General features: G+C 21.1%; 3 protein-coding genes across 3 annotated transcripts in view; 1 reads left to right on the top strand and 2 right to left on the bottom strand.

The window, feature by feature from the left end:
- Positions 1-16,020, top strand: part of LOC122511259 (serine-rich adhesin for platelets-like) — a 223,437-nt gene that overhangs the window by 2,229 nt on the left and 205,188 nt on the right. Inside the window, exons 2-6 of the mRNA XM_043626405.1 lie at positions 2,069-2,178; positions 6,057-6,268; positions 6,362-6,538; positions 8,231-8,374; positions 13,600-13,693. Coding sequence (XP_043482340.1) covers positions 2,069-2,178; positions 6,057-6,268; positions 6,362-6,538; positions 8,231-8,374; positions 13,600-13,693 — 737 coding nt within the window. The remainder of the gene's footprint in view (positions 1-2,068; positions 2,179-6,056; positions 6,269-6,361; positions 6,539-8,230; positions 8,375-13,599; positions 13,694-16,020) is intronic.
- Positions 32-14,829, bottom strand: LOC122511285 (sodium/calcium exchanger regulatory protein 1-like). Its single transcript, XM_043626439.1, has 5 exons — positions 14,602-14,829; positions 1,044-1,286; positions 718-896; positions 294-398; positions 32-176 (listed from the first exon to the last, which is right to left on the bottom strand). The coding sequence occupies exons 2-5, from the start codon at positions 1,111-1,113 to the stop codon at positions 117-119; spliced, it is 414 nt and encodes a 137-aa protein (XP_043482374.1). The 5' UTR covers positions 1,114-1,286; positions 14,602-14,829; the 3' UTR covers positions 32-116.
- On the bottom strand, positions 10,137-11,000 carry LOC122511268 (cilia- and flagella-associated protein 299-like). Its single transcript, XM_043626417.1, has one exon. The coding sequence runs from the start codon at positions 10,875-10,877 to the stop codon at positions 10,170-10,172; it is 708 nt and encodes a 235-aa protein (XP_043482352.1). The 5' UTR covers positions 10,878-11,000; the 3' UTR covers positions 10,137-10,169.

The following is a 16,020-nucleotide window of genomic DNA, read 5'->3' on the forward strand; positions in this document are numbered from 1 at the left end:
ATAAAATAATTACAATCGACCATTGTACATGAGCGGTGAGCGTAACAATTTTATTTACAAAATATGGTTAGAATAATATAGCTATGAAAAGTGGTATATTCTTGTTTTATGCGGTATTATGGAATCTTCTTGAAGTAACGTTTTGCAACCTGACCACTCTGCTCATGTGTCATGCTCTGAAATGAAAGTAAACGCTTCTTTAAGCACTTTTTATTATTTACGATATATCAAATTTTTCTTTTTATTTATTAATGAAACGATTTTAAAATAAATAATTAATTTTTGATGCGTACGAAAATAACTTCGTCTTCCTTAAACTCGTATTTGCGTTCAGTCTTTTCACCATTTGGTCCTAATGAAGAAATGACAATACTGTCGTCTTCAATTTTTGCCACATTCTGTTTTTAAAGAAACAAAAATATTACCAAAGATGATAGAAAATAAATAAAAAAATAAAAATAGTTGAAAAATAGGAAATCAAATTTAAAATCAAATTTAAAATTAGTTTAAAAAAAGAGGAAATAAAAATAAATAGTTGAAAGATGGGAAATAAAAATTGAAAATAGTGGGAAAATAGTAAAAATAGTTGAAAAATAGTAAATAAAATTTTAAATCCTTAAAAAGGAGGAAATAAAAGTAAAAATAGTTGAAAGATAGGAAATAAATGTTAAGAAGGCCGAAAATAGGAAATAAAAATTAAAAAATAGTTAAAAGTACTTTTATAGTAAGGCCTGTCGGCATATTTTCGATGAATTCCTCTCCTAAAGTAAAACTAAGTTCCGCGGTGCGTAATAAAGAAATAGTTTTAATCGTCCATTTATTGTCTTCGTCTTGCTTTATTACTTCTAGTGTTGGTCTTGAAGTCAGTATCATTTTTCTCAGAAGATAAGGAACTCCTGCAATGTTAATATATAAACAAATCTTTATTTTGACTATAATTTCAATTATTTAATTTTTTTTTGTATTTTGCATTTTTGTAATTTGTAATATATAATTTGTATTTTTTTATTTGTAGGTATTTTTATATTTTTCCACGTACTCACCAACAGCTTTGAAATATTCATCCAAATTTTCATTCCGTTCATTTTGATATTTTCCTTCTTTTGGCGCCATATTCTCCCCTGTTGTTGAAAAATGTTCCTTTATTGAATATTTATTATTATCCTTTATTGAATATTGAATTCAATTTAATAAATATTGAAGAGGAGTTTTTATAGAAATGAAAAATTTGTTTTCTCTTGCAAATTATTTCTCAATCCACTTTAGCAAATTGTTATCTCTGCTATCTGAAAAGATATTACATATAAAATTACATAATTATAGGGATCTGAAATCGTGACGTCACTTACAAAAAGTTTGTTTACACGCAAATTGCGAGTAAAACAAATCACATTAGTGTTTCAGGTTATGTTTACATTCGAAATGCTCCTGTCAATATAAGAATTGTTTTCATATGGAAAAACATTTTTTACTTCATTAAATTAATAAAAAAAAATATCTACTCTAAATATTTAATTAAAATTTGAAGTCGAAATACATTTTCTCTTCACAAAAGTAAGGAGTTAATGGGTGAATAGTTTATAGGTTATGTTGTGTCTCTTGTTTACAAATCTGAAAATATTTAATAAATATGTTGTGGGAGACACACTGCAATAAAAAAATAATAATTTTAAACTACTTTTAATTTCAAACCTTGATTAATTGAAAATACAATTAATTAAAAATGTTTTTAATAAAATATTTAATGACATAAAATAGAGTGAGATTATTGCTTTCACACTTTGCTTACGAATATCTCAAAATATTAAGCAATATTATTTATTGTACTGAATGTGACTGGTTCGTAATATTTTCCTTTTTACAAATTAATTTAATTATTAATTATCAAGCTATATTTTAGGATTTTTAAATATAAAACTTGCGAGTTTAGAAATTATTCTATGTAAAATGTCAAATTCGACACCGTTGCGTTAGATAAGATGTAAGCGGAAAATAAAAATAGTTTTTCGATATTCTATAATAAAAATTTAAAAAAGAAAAATGATTATTGACTAATTTTTTCTTTCAGATTCTGTCCACCAAGTTTGCAGTCTCATATGGTTCGATTAGTGATAGACGAAGTGAAGTCAATTTGTCGAAAGCAACCCGAAGATTGTGGCCTGAAACCTTATGGAAATAGTGAGTATATCAATTACAAAAAATTATAAAATAAAAGCCTTTGTCTTTTAGACGAAGACCCTTTTTTCAATTTTTACTTAAAAATTAAACTAAAATTCAATTCATCCAGAGTTCAATCTATGCAAAATACTATTTATCCGAATTTTAATAATAAAATTTTATTCAATTCACAAATTTCAATCGATAACAATTTTTATTTCTTTTTAAATCTAATTCATCAAAATGTTTACTTATCTAAATTTCAACTTATTTTAATTTTAATCAGTCGGATATTAAAATCTATTTAAACTTCAAATTATCGAACGGTTAAGTTTTATTATTTTTTTTTCTTTTTATTCATCCTAATTCATCTTTTAAAAATTGTTTTAATCATAATATAAATGTCAAACTTAGATTTTTGAAAAACTTTGATCATTCAAATTCTTCTGAAATTAGTTAATTTTTGTAATATATATTTAATTAATTATTAAAAATAATGGATTTATAGAAGAAATTTAGTTCAAAACTGTAAAAAAAAATTAATTGAATTTTGGAGAAGTAACAAATGATTGAAGAAATTCAATTATTTTCAAAAGTAATAAAATTCTTCGCAAATATCAATTATGTTCAAAAAATTTTAAAAAATACTTATCAAAATTTCAATTATTTTTATAAATAATAAAATTCTTCTCCGAAATTCAATTACTTTAAAAAAATGTCCTCAGTTCAATGATTTTTAATATTTACTATTTTAATAAAATTTTCCAAAAGAATTCAATTATTTGAAAACAAATTTTATAAAATGCGACACAAACATTTAATTATTTTCATATAAATATTAAAAATTTCATAGAAATTCAATAAATTACATATTTTAAAAAAATTTCTTCACAATAATTCAATTATTTTCATAAATAATAAATTCCTTCGTGAGAATTCAATTATTTTTATAAATAATAAATATTAAATTCCTTTACAAAAATTCAATTATTTTCAAAACTTTTAATAACATTCTTGCCAAGAATTTAATTATCTTCATAAATATCAAATTTTTTAGTAGTAAATCATTTGTTTCAAAAAATGTTAATAAAATCCTTTGAAATAATTCAATAATTTATTTTCAATACAATTTTTCATAAAATTTCTCAAAAAATTTTTAATAAAATTCTTCACAAAAATTCAATTATTTACATTAATAATAAAATTTATTTTGCAGATACAGTCGGGCCTCCGAACTGAACGCTTTCAAACTGTACGCTGTCGCCAAACTGTACGCTGGCTTTAGTTTTTAAGTGCTCCACAGTGTACGGTGGCGCTACTAAATTCAGTGCCGTATATTTGAAAATGTTGCCTTTTAAGGAAGAATCTGAGGGACAGTCAAATAAAAAGTTATTCCAATGTCATAATTTCGTAATTTAAAAAAACTAATTAAATTTTAAATTCGTCTTGTTGGAAAGACGAAGAATTTAATTTTGTATATTTAAAACGATTAAAAGTTTCATTTGAATAAAAATTACAATTTTCTGTCAATAAGAATAAACATTTGTTAAATTTTAGGTTATGTTACTTAAATCATTCATTATTGACGACAAAATTATCATTTTTATTCAAATATATATTTAAAATTTTCAAAATTTAGAAAATTAAATTCCTTACGCTTTTACCAAAAGGAATTGAAAATTTAATTTGACTTTTTTTTAAAATACTAAATTATGACATTGGACTAACTTTTGTTCCGATTGTTTATCAAATTCTTCCTTAAAATTAAAAATTTTACTGATTTAATCAAATTATTTTCTTTTTCATAATTTGGATAAATCAGTGGACTTCTTTTAATTTTATGAGGCAATACGTTTTGGTTAAAAATTGTTAATTTTTCTAACATTTATAATTTTAAGAATAGTATATATTTTTATGATTTCAATTAATTTTAAATCTAAAATTATGTATATTATAGTCCCAGACGATAAATGAGGAGCAAATTTTCAAAATTTGATAAATTCCTATTTTCTTATTATTTCGAGAAATCGAAATAAATGACTTTCCTGACATAACCACTCAGTTAATTTCAAACTAAAAAATTTGTAATATTTAATATTTGTAACAAAGTTTTTATATTTAATACGTTCTGTTTTTAATAAAACTTTCACATAATAAAGTAACTTTAAGGTTTTGGTAATTTGTTCTAATAACAAACATAAAAATTAAAAGTCAATTTGGTTATGTCACAAAAGTTTTTAAATTGAAAATTCGCTGTTAATAATTTTTTTTTTTAATTTAGCAGGGACATGACGATTTGTGAGATATTTAAATTATTAAATTTATGTTTATCTCGATTTAAAAAAAAATATATTTATCAACTTTTGAAAACTTGCTCCTTAAATATATAAGTGTACAGTCCTGAAAATTAAATAGTGGGGATGAGTTCGTCAGCGTACAGTTTGAAATCAAGTGGAGGGGTTATTTCTGGGGTACCGTACAGTTCTGCGGCCCGACTGTATTCAATTATTTTCAAAAATTTTAGAATCTTTTTTGGACTTTTTTTAAACTATTTTTTTTTTAAACTTCATAAATGTCCAAATCCCTCGCAAGAATTCAATTATTTTCAAAACTTTTAATAATATTCTTGTCAAGAATTACAAATGATTGTAGAAATTTAATTATTTTCAAAAGTAATAAAATTTTTCTCAAAAATTTAATTATGTTCAAAAATTTTTAAAATTTCAATTATTTAAAAAAAAATTTGAGAGGAATTTAATTATTTACAAATTTTTTTATAAATTTCTTCGCAATAATTCAATTATTTTGATAAATAATAAAATTTTTAACAAGGATTCAAATATTTTTATTAACGATAACATTTTTTTTAGAAATTCAATATTATTTTTAATACAATTTTAATCGAACTCCTCGAAAAATGTTATTATTCTTAAAAATTTTATTAAAATTCGTCGAAAGAATTCAATTATTTAAAAATTTGTTGATAAAAATATTATTATAATTATAAAACATGATTGAAGAAATCGAGTTTTAATTAAAATTTTTATTTAATTTATATTTGAATAAATTAAATTTCTAAATTGTTAAAAATTTCATCGATTAAAATCTTAATTGACTCTGAATTTAAATCGTGAAAATTTTTATTTTTTTTAATTCTGTAATTCATCTTCTTTTTAATTAAACTCAAATTCAATTGATGTGAATTTTAATTTTTTCAAACTTTAAACCAATATAAATTTTCATTTTTAATCAATTACCAATTCAATTGTTTGATAATTCAATTATTTGTGTATTTTTTTTATTTATTTATATTTTAGGAACTTGGAAGCTTGGAATTTTTTAAAAGTTTTTTCAATAATTAAATTTCTGCGGCGAAGAATTCTATTATTTATGAAAATAATTAAAATTTTTGAATTTTTTTTTGAACAATTTTATTATTCATGGAGATAAATTTAATTCTTGCCTTGAATTTTATTAAACTTTTCGAAAATGATTGAATTTTAATATTTATGAAAATAATTGTATTCTTGTCAAGAATATAATTAAAGTTTCAGAGAAAATAATTGAATTTTTGCGAAGAATTTTGTTATTTATAAAGATAATTGAATTCTCGTCAAGAATTTTATTGAAAATAATGGAAATTCTGCGAAGAATTTTAATATTTATGTAAATAATTGAATTCTCGCGAAGAATTTTATTAAAACTTTTAAAAATAAAAAAGAATAATTATTAGTTAGTTAATTGTACCTATTTATAGTCATAATAATTATAATTATATAATTTTTTTTGTCAACTATTTTTGTAAAATAATTCATCTTTTCACCTATTTGAGAAAAAAAGTACTGTGATTCCTGTCATTTATGAATAATTGCAATGGATTAATTAGAATCCTTTTTCAGCATACGGTCCTCTAAAATTGATGCAAGCAGTGATAAGCAGAATAAATGAAATTTGCTTTCGATATTTGGACAATAGTCGTTTGGCCTTATTACCGCCACCGCCTTCAACCCCATTGCCTTTGACGACATGTTACGCTATCAAGAATACGAGAAGAAAAATGGAAGATCGTTCCGTTGTTTTGTATGACTTAAATACAATGTTCAGTATTAAAGTAAGTTGATTATGCAAATGACTCCTCTCTCTTCGCAATTTTAAAAAAGCAACGGAAAATTTATTTATTATTAATAATGCTTTTCTTTTAAAGGATGATTCCATTGTAAATTACTACGCAGTATTTGATGGTCATGGTGGACAAGATGCGGCTGTTTATTGTGCCGCACATCTTCATCAGTATTTAGTGGAAAGCCCACATTATCCTAAGGATCCAGAAAATGCCTTAAGAGATGCTTTCGCAGTAACTGACGCTCGCTTTATTGAAAAGGTAGAAAACAACATTTTTCATCATTTTGCGTCACTATCGAAGAAATTTATTTTTAAATTTTTTAAATGTAAAATTTTAATTTTTAATATTTACAAGTCTTTTAGATATTATGGACTATTTTCAAAAAATGAGACTTCTTTCGTCTTTATTTTACAAAATTGAGACTTTTTCGACTTTTCTTCCACATATTGCAACAAAATACCATATTTTTAGTATAAAATAAATACAACTTGTTTCAATTTTTATAGTATGAAGAATAACTAGACAAATCTTTCAAATATTATTTTTAAATCATTTCTTTAACTAAATTTTCGAAAAATACAACTAAATAGGTTTTGAATAATTTAAATTTTGTAAAATTTAATTGAAAATAATTGATTTTTTTCAAGCAATTTATTAAAATTTTTAATAAATAAATAAATTTTAACATTCAATTATTTCAAAAAGATTTTACCAAATTTCAATTGGAATTTTATTGGATTTATAGTAGAATTTTAGTTAAAAACACTAAAAAAAATTGAATTTTGAAGAAGATACAAATGATTGAAAAATTTCAATTATTTTCATAAATAATAAAATTCTTCGCAGAAATTCAATTATGTTCGAAATTTTTTAAAAATACTCGTCAAAATTTCAATTATCTTTATAAATAATAAAATTCTTCTCCGAAATTCAATTATTTTCAAAAATTTTCCTTAATTCAATGATTTTTAATATCTACTATTTTAACAAAATTTTCCAAAAGAATTCAATTATATTTAAAAAAAATTTAATAAAATTATACGCAAGCATTTAATTATTTTCATGAATAATAAAAATTTCACAGGAATTTAATTATTTACAAAGGAATTGAAATACATTTTTAAAAAAATCAATTATTAAAAAATTCTTTTTATTATAATTCTTCGCTGAAATTCAATTATGTTAAAAAGTTTTTAAAAGTTATAGTAAAAATTTCAATTACATATTTTCAAAAGAAATAAAATTTTTCTCCAAAATTCAATTATTTTCAAAAATTTTAATAAAATTCTTTTCAAAATTTCAATTATTTTAAAAAAATTTCCAAATGAATTCAATTATTTAAAAAAATTTTTTAATAAAATTCAATTATTTTCATAAGTATTAAAAATTTCACAGGAATTCAATTATTTACAAATTTTTTATAATTTTCTTCTCAATAATTCAATTATTTTTATGAATAATAAAACTCATTGCAGAATTTCAATTATTTTTAATACAATTTTAATCAAATTCCTCGAAAAATGAGATTATTCTTAAAAATTTTATTAAAATTCGTCGAAAGAATTCAATTATTTAAAAATTTGTTGATAAAATTCCTTATGAGAAACTAAATTTTAGGAAATATTAAATTATTCAATAAAGTATTTATTTCTCTATTTAAATAATTGAATTCTTGTGGAATTTTCTATTAAAAATGGATTTAAACATAAATTTTAGTTTTAATTTTAGATAATATTTGAATATTAAAAGCAATATAGCTTGAATTTTTAGAAATAATTGAATAGGTATTGAAAAGGTTTTAAATTAAAATCAATGAAAATCTGAGTTTTTCTTACTTTTAACTAAAAATTCAGTAAAATTATTTTTTTTTCTTTTGAAAAAGAAATTTTAACTAATGGCATCCTGCTAACGATTAATTGCATTTAATAAATATAAATTCGTATTTTTTAGGGAATAAATAGTGGAAGTACCGCCGTTTGTGCTTTGTTAGTAAACAAAACCCTGTACATAGCCTGGGCTGGAGATTCACAAGCAGCCCTAATAAAGCACGGCAATGGCAAGCAACTCGTCAATTCACACAAACCAAACAGAGAGGTGAGTCTTTTTATTTATTTACTGTATTTAATAATGATTCTTTGGTCTTTTTCCGACTGTTTAAAAAAGGCAACTAATTTTACTTAAATATTTCAAAATTAATTTAATTTTAAAAGAGTTTCGTTTACAATTTTCATAAATAGATGAACTTCAAAAGGTTTTAATTTGAAATTTTAGAGAATTTCAATTTTAAATGAATGAATATTCTATTATTTACAAATTTTTTTTTATAAATTTCTTCGCAATAATTCAATTATTTTCATGAAGAATAATATTTTTTACCAGGAATTCAATTATTTTCAAAAGTAATAAAATTCTTCACAGAAATTCAATTATGGTCAAAAGTTTAAAAAAATTCTTGTCAAAAGTTCAATTATCTTGGATATACCCATTATTTTTATAAATAATAAAATTCTTCTTCAAAATTAAATTATTTTCAAAAATTTTAATAAAATTCTTGGCAAAATTTCAATTATTTTCAAAAACTTTTTTCAATTCAATCAAATTTTTTTTACAGAGATCCAATTATTTTTAATACAATTTTAATCTAATTTCTCGAAAAATGAAATTATTCTTAAAAATTTTAATAAAATTCGTCAAAAGAATGTTAATTATTTAAAAATTTGTTGATAAAATTCTTTATGAGAGTTCAATTTTAAGAAACATTCAATTATTCAATAAATTATTTATTTGCATTTTATTTGTATTTAAATAATTGAATTCTCGTATACAAGGAATTCAGTCACTAATTCCAAAATGATAAATATTTTTACTAATTCAAATTTAGAGAGAAAGTATTATAGCGTGAATTGTTAGAAATAATTGAATTTTGAAATGGTTTCAAATTATAATCTTTGAAAGTTTGAATTTTTCATAATTTTAACTAAAAATTGTGTAGATTTAATTTTTTTAAAAAAGTTGACTGGAACTTTTTTAAAACTACTTCAAGTTTTTATTTTCTAATATATATTTGATTAAATAATTTCCGAATACTAGAATAATCGATGAAATTTCGTAAAATTGAATTGTAAACAAAAGGATTTGAAATTTTTCAAAGAAATGTTACAAAAATTATTGAAAATAATTAATTTAAAGAAGAATTTTAGTTAAAAATTCTAGAAAATGATTGAATTGAAATGAGAATAATTTATTTGAAGTTACAGTAACCAAATTCTTATAAAATATAAAATAATGATTTTATCAGTCAGTTATCTTTAATTATTTTTATTATAAAACATGAAAATATCGATTGCTCCGAGTCGAAGACTCGGAGTGATCGATTTCTTCATGTTTTATAACAATTTTTTGAAAATTGATTAATTTCAAAAAGGTTTGAATTTGAATCTTTTGAAGAATTTTAATTCCTATGGAAAAATAATAATTAAATATTTATTAAAAAAAGAAGCAATGGAACATTTTTCTGAGTAATAATTTTTAAACTGATTGAGAATATTCTTTAGAGTCAAGAAGTAAGAATTTTGTCTGGAATTTAATTTTGTCAGGGAAGAACAAAATTAAATTTTTGTTGGCAACAAATGTAGTTTTAAAAACCTGAAAAAATTCCGCTTTTTAACCTGGAAAACCTGGAAAAGTCAGGGAATTTGAAATGAGCAAAAGCGTGGCAACCCTGCTTTTGTATCTTTAATCGACTGAAGGAAATTTATTTTTGTTTTCTTGTTACATTTTTAGATTTTTTTCGATTTTACAATTTTTTCCTCCCTGATAGAAATTTTTCAAATACATTATATAAACGTATAAAGTTTACACACATAGGAAAAATTTTGTTGAAAAGAAATTATAATTTACTGCGAAGATGATGATCATACAAAACGATATCCTCATATCCTTGACTACGAATTACTTTCCTAAAAGTTCCAATTCCGGGAAATAAATTATTTTCATTGACATAAATAAAATGACGATCGTGAGTATTTTTGAAGGCAAGTTTTCGTTTTGAATCATTAATAATCATTGGTTCGTAATTTTTAGTTTTATTCAAAATTGATTTTCTTCGTTTAGTATTGTAATATCCCAAATCGTTGCTACGAACTTGTAATTTTTTTTCATTGCGAAAAAATACTGTCCAATTCTCAGTCTCTAAACGATGAGCGTAATCAATGTAGCCGGAAATTTCAATTTTCGATTTGATGCAGTAGCGGAGAAATATTATTGTCGATATGTGCCCGAGGCGATTTTCACGCTCGCGAAGTGCCAATTCGGATTGAAGGAAATTAGTGGGTGTGATTAATTCCGAGCATAATATGTATGGCTTGTAAATTGGATATTCTAAATTGCGAACAATTTCGCGACGTTTCTGGAAATTTGATTTTGATAGTGTTTCTTGAATACTGCGATAACCAAGTTCGACTATTTGACGTGCGACTTTCTTGTCATTCAGATAAAAGAGATCATCATTTGTCACCAGGGAGTCTAAATATTCTTTGTAATTTTTGAATTTTAGTAAATCACGGTCATTGTAAATTTGCGTTCCTAATAGGGCCATTTTACTTCGCAGCAAATTATTATCATTACTTATTACTTATAACAATCGTCCTTCCGTCATTCATTCATTCTGTCCACACCTGAAATTAGTCATTTTCGCTTTTTGTTTTTTTTTAGAAAAACCTAAAAAAACAAAAAGAGAAAATTGTCAAAAGACAGTTGAATTGAAATTTAATGATTTTTAAATAATTTTTTTCCAATTTTAAATATTTTTTCTTCAAATTAATTATTATATTATTAATAATAATCAAATTAATGTAAATTCAATTATTTCCAATACAATTTTAATAAAATTTCTCGAAAGAATACAATTATTATTAAAAATATTATGTATTTAAATTCAATTATTTTCAAGAGTTTTAATAAAAATTCAATTATTTTCAACAATTCTGATAAAATTCTTCGAAACAATTGAATTGTTTTTTTAAATTGTGAAATCCTCCGCAAGAATTCAATTATTTTCATAAATAAGAAAATTCTTCTGAGAAATTCAATTATTTTCAAAAATTTTAATAAAATTTCTAGGAAAAAATTCAATTATATTTAAGATAATTTTGATAAAATTTCTCTATCAGGTTGAATTATTTTTAAAAATTTCTAAGACATTTCTTTTAATAATTCAACTGTTCTCAAAAGTTTTAAATAAAACTCCTTGTAAATTTAAATTATTTTCAAAATTTTCAATTAAAATTATTTTCAAAAATTACATTTTTTTATGAAAGTTAATGAAATTTTTAAAATAAATGTAATTTTCTATAAAAACTCTAATAAAATTGTTTAAAAGAATTTAATTTTCTATGAATAATTTTAATATAATTTAATAGGAAAATTATTTTTATTATAATTAATAATAAACCCGATTATTTTAAAAACTTAAAAGAAAATGTTCATAAAATTCAATTACTTTCAAAATTTTCTGTAAAAATTATTTTAAAAAAACTCCATTATTTTCAAGAAAATTGAAATCAATTCTTCAAAACAATTCAATTATTTAAAAAAATTTTAATAAAAATCTTGCCAAGAATTAAATTATTTTCAATACAATTGTAATTATTACATTTTGTTCAAAAGAATTCAATTATTGAAAAAAATGTTCATAAAATTCTTGAAATGAATTCAATTATTTTCAAATTTTTTTATAAATACTTTGCAAGAATTCAATGATTTTCAGTACATTAATTTAAAAATTTTTAACATTTAATAAGAAGAATTATTTAAAAAGTTAGGAATTAAAAAAAGCAAACAGCAACTATAACTTCAAATTGCGAACAGATTACCGGAATACAACGATTATTAATATAGATTATTAATTATTATAAATTTATTATTTTGAAATTAAAATTTAACAAAATTTTCATTGTTTGAAAATTTTTCAATTAATTGTTTTTGGGAATTCACTTATCTTAAAGAAATTTTGAATTAAATTTTTCAGAAATATAATTTTTTTAGAATTTCTAAGTTCAATTATTCAATGATTCAGTAATTTTGTTAAATTATTTTAAACACTTATTGTTATTTATTTTTCCACAAGAACTAACATTTAAAACAATTTAAAATATTCGAAAATTTGACTATTTTTAAAAATTACAACAGTAGGTAATTCATGGAGAATTTAATTATTTTATAATGGAATTTTTCACTAAAATTTTTCTTTAAGGCAGTTGTTTTTAGTTATTCTGAGACAGTTTTTAGATAATAAAAATTGTAATTTTAAAAAATTACAATTTCAAATCTTTTGAAATTCAATTATTTTCTACAATTACAATGAGTAATTCTTGCAATATTCAATTATTTTTTTTTTTTGAATTTTTTGCTAAAATTTAAAAAAAATTAAATTGTTTATTTTGAAAAATTTTCATTAATTCAATGATTTTCGATATCTACGATTTTAATAAAACTTTCCAAATGAATTGAATTATTTAAAAAAATTTTTAATAAAATTCTAAGCAAACATTTAATTATTTTTATAAATATCCAAAAAATTTTACAGAGATTCAATTATTTTTATAAATAATAAAATTCATTGTAGGAATTCAAATATTTTCATAAATAATAAAACTCATTACAGAATTTTAATTATTTTTAATACAATTTTAATTGAATTCCTCGAAAAATGTAATTATTCTTACAAATTGAATTAAAATTCGTCGAAAGAATTCAATTATTTAAAAAGTTGTTGATAAAATTCTTTATGAGAATTCAATTTTGAAAAACATTCGATTATTCAATAAATTATTTATTTTTGTATTTAAATAATTGAATTCTAGTAGAATTTTGTAATAAAAATTGATTTTAAAATTAATATTAGTTCAAATCTTAGATAATAATTGAATTTTGAAAAGGTTTCAAATTATAATCTTGAAAATCTAAATTTTTCATGCTTTTAACTTACAATTCTGCAGAATTAATTTTTCTGAAAAAGTTTAATTGAATTTTTTTTTGAAATTATTTGAAGATTTTATTTTCTAATGGATATTTAATTGAAGAATTTCCGAGTAATCGAAAATTCGTAAAATTTAATTGTAAACAAATGGTTTTAAAAATTCTCAGAGAACTTTTTCAAAAATTATTAAAAATAATTGATTTAAAGAAGAATCATTTTTAGACTGAATCAGAATATTCTTTCGGGTCAGAGAAATTAATTTTTAATTGAAATACTAGAGTCTTTTTTTGATATTTTTATCTATTATAGAGTAAATTTAAATTTTTTTCTCTTTTTCCAGGATGAGAGGAAGAGAATCGAAAAGCAAGGAGGATGCGTTATGCACTTTGGTGTTTGGCGAGTTAATGGATATCTCAATGTTTCGAGGTCAATAGGTGAGAAGAATTTTACATTACTCTACTATTTTTCATAATTCTTTTTTTTCCAACCGATTTTAAAAGTAAAAAAAGAAATATTTTAATTTTCATCATTCTCGTGACTCGAAGTATTCGTGAAACATTTCTCCAGTAATTTAGTAATTGTGAATTTGTAAAATGAAAGCCTATTAGATAATTTTAAAGCAGACTTAATATGAGAACAAGTGCCGTTGAACCGTGTGCGACATGATTTTCTGTCTGCATTAAACTGAATTATAAACTCTTCCTCTTTCCTTTCTAAATTGGGTGTTTCGTTACATTTTATAGTAATTTCGCACATAATATTTGTTTACGCAATTTATTCTTAATTTTCGTTTGACAGAATAAATTCTGAAAGCAGACTTCGCACTTTTTAATTAATAAAAAAGAATCTATCGAAAAATTAAATTTGTCAACTAAAAAATTTCGTTTTAATTCTTTAAACAAAATTTTCGGGAATTCGATATCTTCAAAATATTTTAATTAATATTTTTCAAAAATCTAATTTTTCTCTCAAAAATTTCTTAATTAATTAATTAGTCTCTAAATAATTTATTTAAAAAAGTTTGAATAAAATTTTTTGCAAGAATTCAATTATTTTCACAAAATAATAATTTTTTCCCCAGGAATTCAATTATTTACAACAATGTTAATAGTTGCAAGAAATTAATTATTTTAATAAATATTTATTACTTTAATTAATAATGAAATAAAGTAATTTATATTATAATTTATATTTTATTACAATAAATAAAATTAATTAAAATTATAAACAATTTTCAATTAAGATCAGTAAATAATTGAAATGGAATAAAGAGAAAGAGAAGAGAAGAATAGTTCGAAAGAAAAACCTGTTGTATTTCTGAAACAATAAATCGTAAACTCACTTTTAAAGCTTCCTTTTATACAATTTCACAAGCGGCACTCCTTTCTTTCACTTCAAAAGAATATTGATCACGAATATTCGTGTTTAAAAAATTAAAATATTCTCTCTTAAATTCACTTTTATACGGTTTTTATGACATTTATTTTCATCATAATACTGCGAAGACAAAATTAAAGATTTCTCGTCTGCTGCGTATTTGTCTTATTGTGATGCAGGCTTTGTTTTTCTTTGAAAAAAAGCAAGTACTCCCTGTGCATAAGGTTTGGCTTGAGAAAACTTCAGTTACTCGACAGATGGCAACACAGGTTTTATTTCTTAATATCGATTTTTTATTACTGTAGTAATTACAAAATAAGGATTTTGATTTTTATTTAATTTTAATTGAATGAGATTTTTTTAATTTAAAAAACGTATCTTTTAGATTAAAAATTTGAGAATTTATTTTGTTTGCTTTTATTACTTTTAATACGATTATTATTATTATTATTATTATTATTATTATTATTATTATTATTATTATTATTATTATTATTATTATTATTATTATTATTATTATTATTATTATTATTATTATTATTAAATATTAATAGTAATAAATAATGAAATTCATACTAAAAATACAATTATTTTTCATACAATTTTAATTAAATTATTCGAAATGATTCAATTAATTTTAAAAATTTTGAGAAAAAGGTTCACAAAATTTAATTATTTCCAGAAACTTTAATAAAATTCTTTACAACAATTCAATTATATTTTTGCAAATAATAAATTTTTTCACAGAAATTCAATTATTTTCAAAAACAATAAAATTCTTCAGATGAATTAAATTATTTTTAATATAATTTTAAAAATATTCTTCGCTAGAATTCAATTATTTTCATAAATTTTCATAAAATTCTTAAAACATTTAAATTATTTTTAAAAATATTAATAAAATTCTTCGCACAAATCGAGTGTTTTCACAAATAAAAAATTCCTCAAATTCAATTACTTGCAAAACAATTTTAATAAAATTTCAAATAAGAATTGCATTATTTTTAATACAATTTTAATTAAATTCGTCTAAAAAATTTAAGAATTCAGTTATATTTTCATAAATAATAAAATTCTTTAAAGGAATTCAATTATTTACAAAACTTTTTATAAAACTTTTATAAGAATTCAATTATTCTTAATAAAATTTAAATTGAATTTCTCGAAAGAATTTAATTATTTCCAAAAATTTTAATAAAATTCTTCGCAAGAATTCAATTATTTTTACAAATAATAAAATTTTTTACAGGAATTCAATTATTTAAAAGCAATCTAATAAATTAGTTACAAAAATTCAATTTTTTTCATAAATAGATAATAAAATTTTCGCATTAATTTCAATTATTTTTAATACAATTTTTAATAAATTCTTCGAAAAATGCAA

This window comes from Leptopilina heterotoma, unplaced genomic scaffold (assembly GCF_015476425.1).
Source record: "Leptopilina heterotoma isolate Lh14 unplaced genomic scaffold, ASM1547642v1 Lhet_121, whole genome shotgun sequence".
Taxonomy (NCBI): Eukaryota; Metazoa; Arthropoda; class Insecta; order Hymenoptera; family Figitidae; genus Leptopilina; species Leptopilina heterotoma.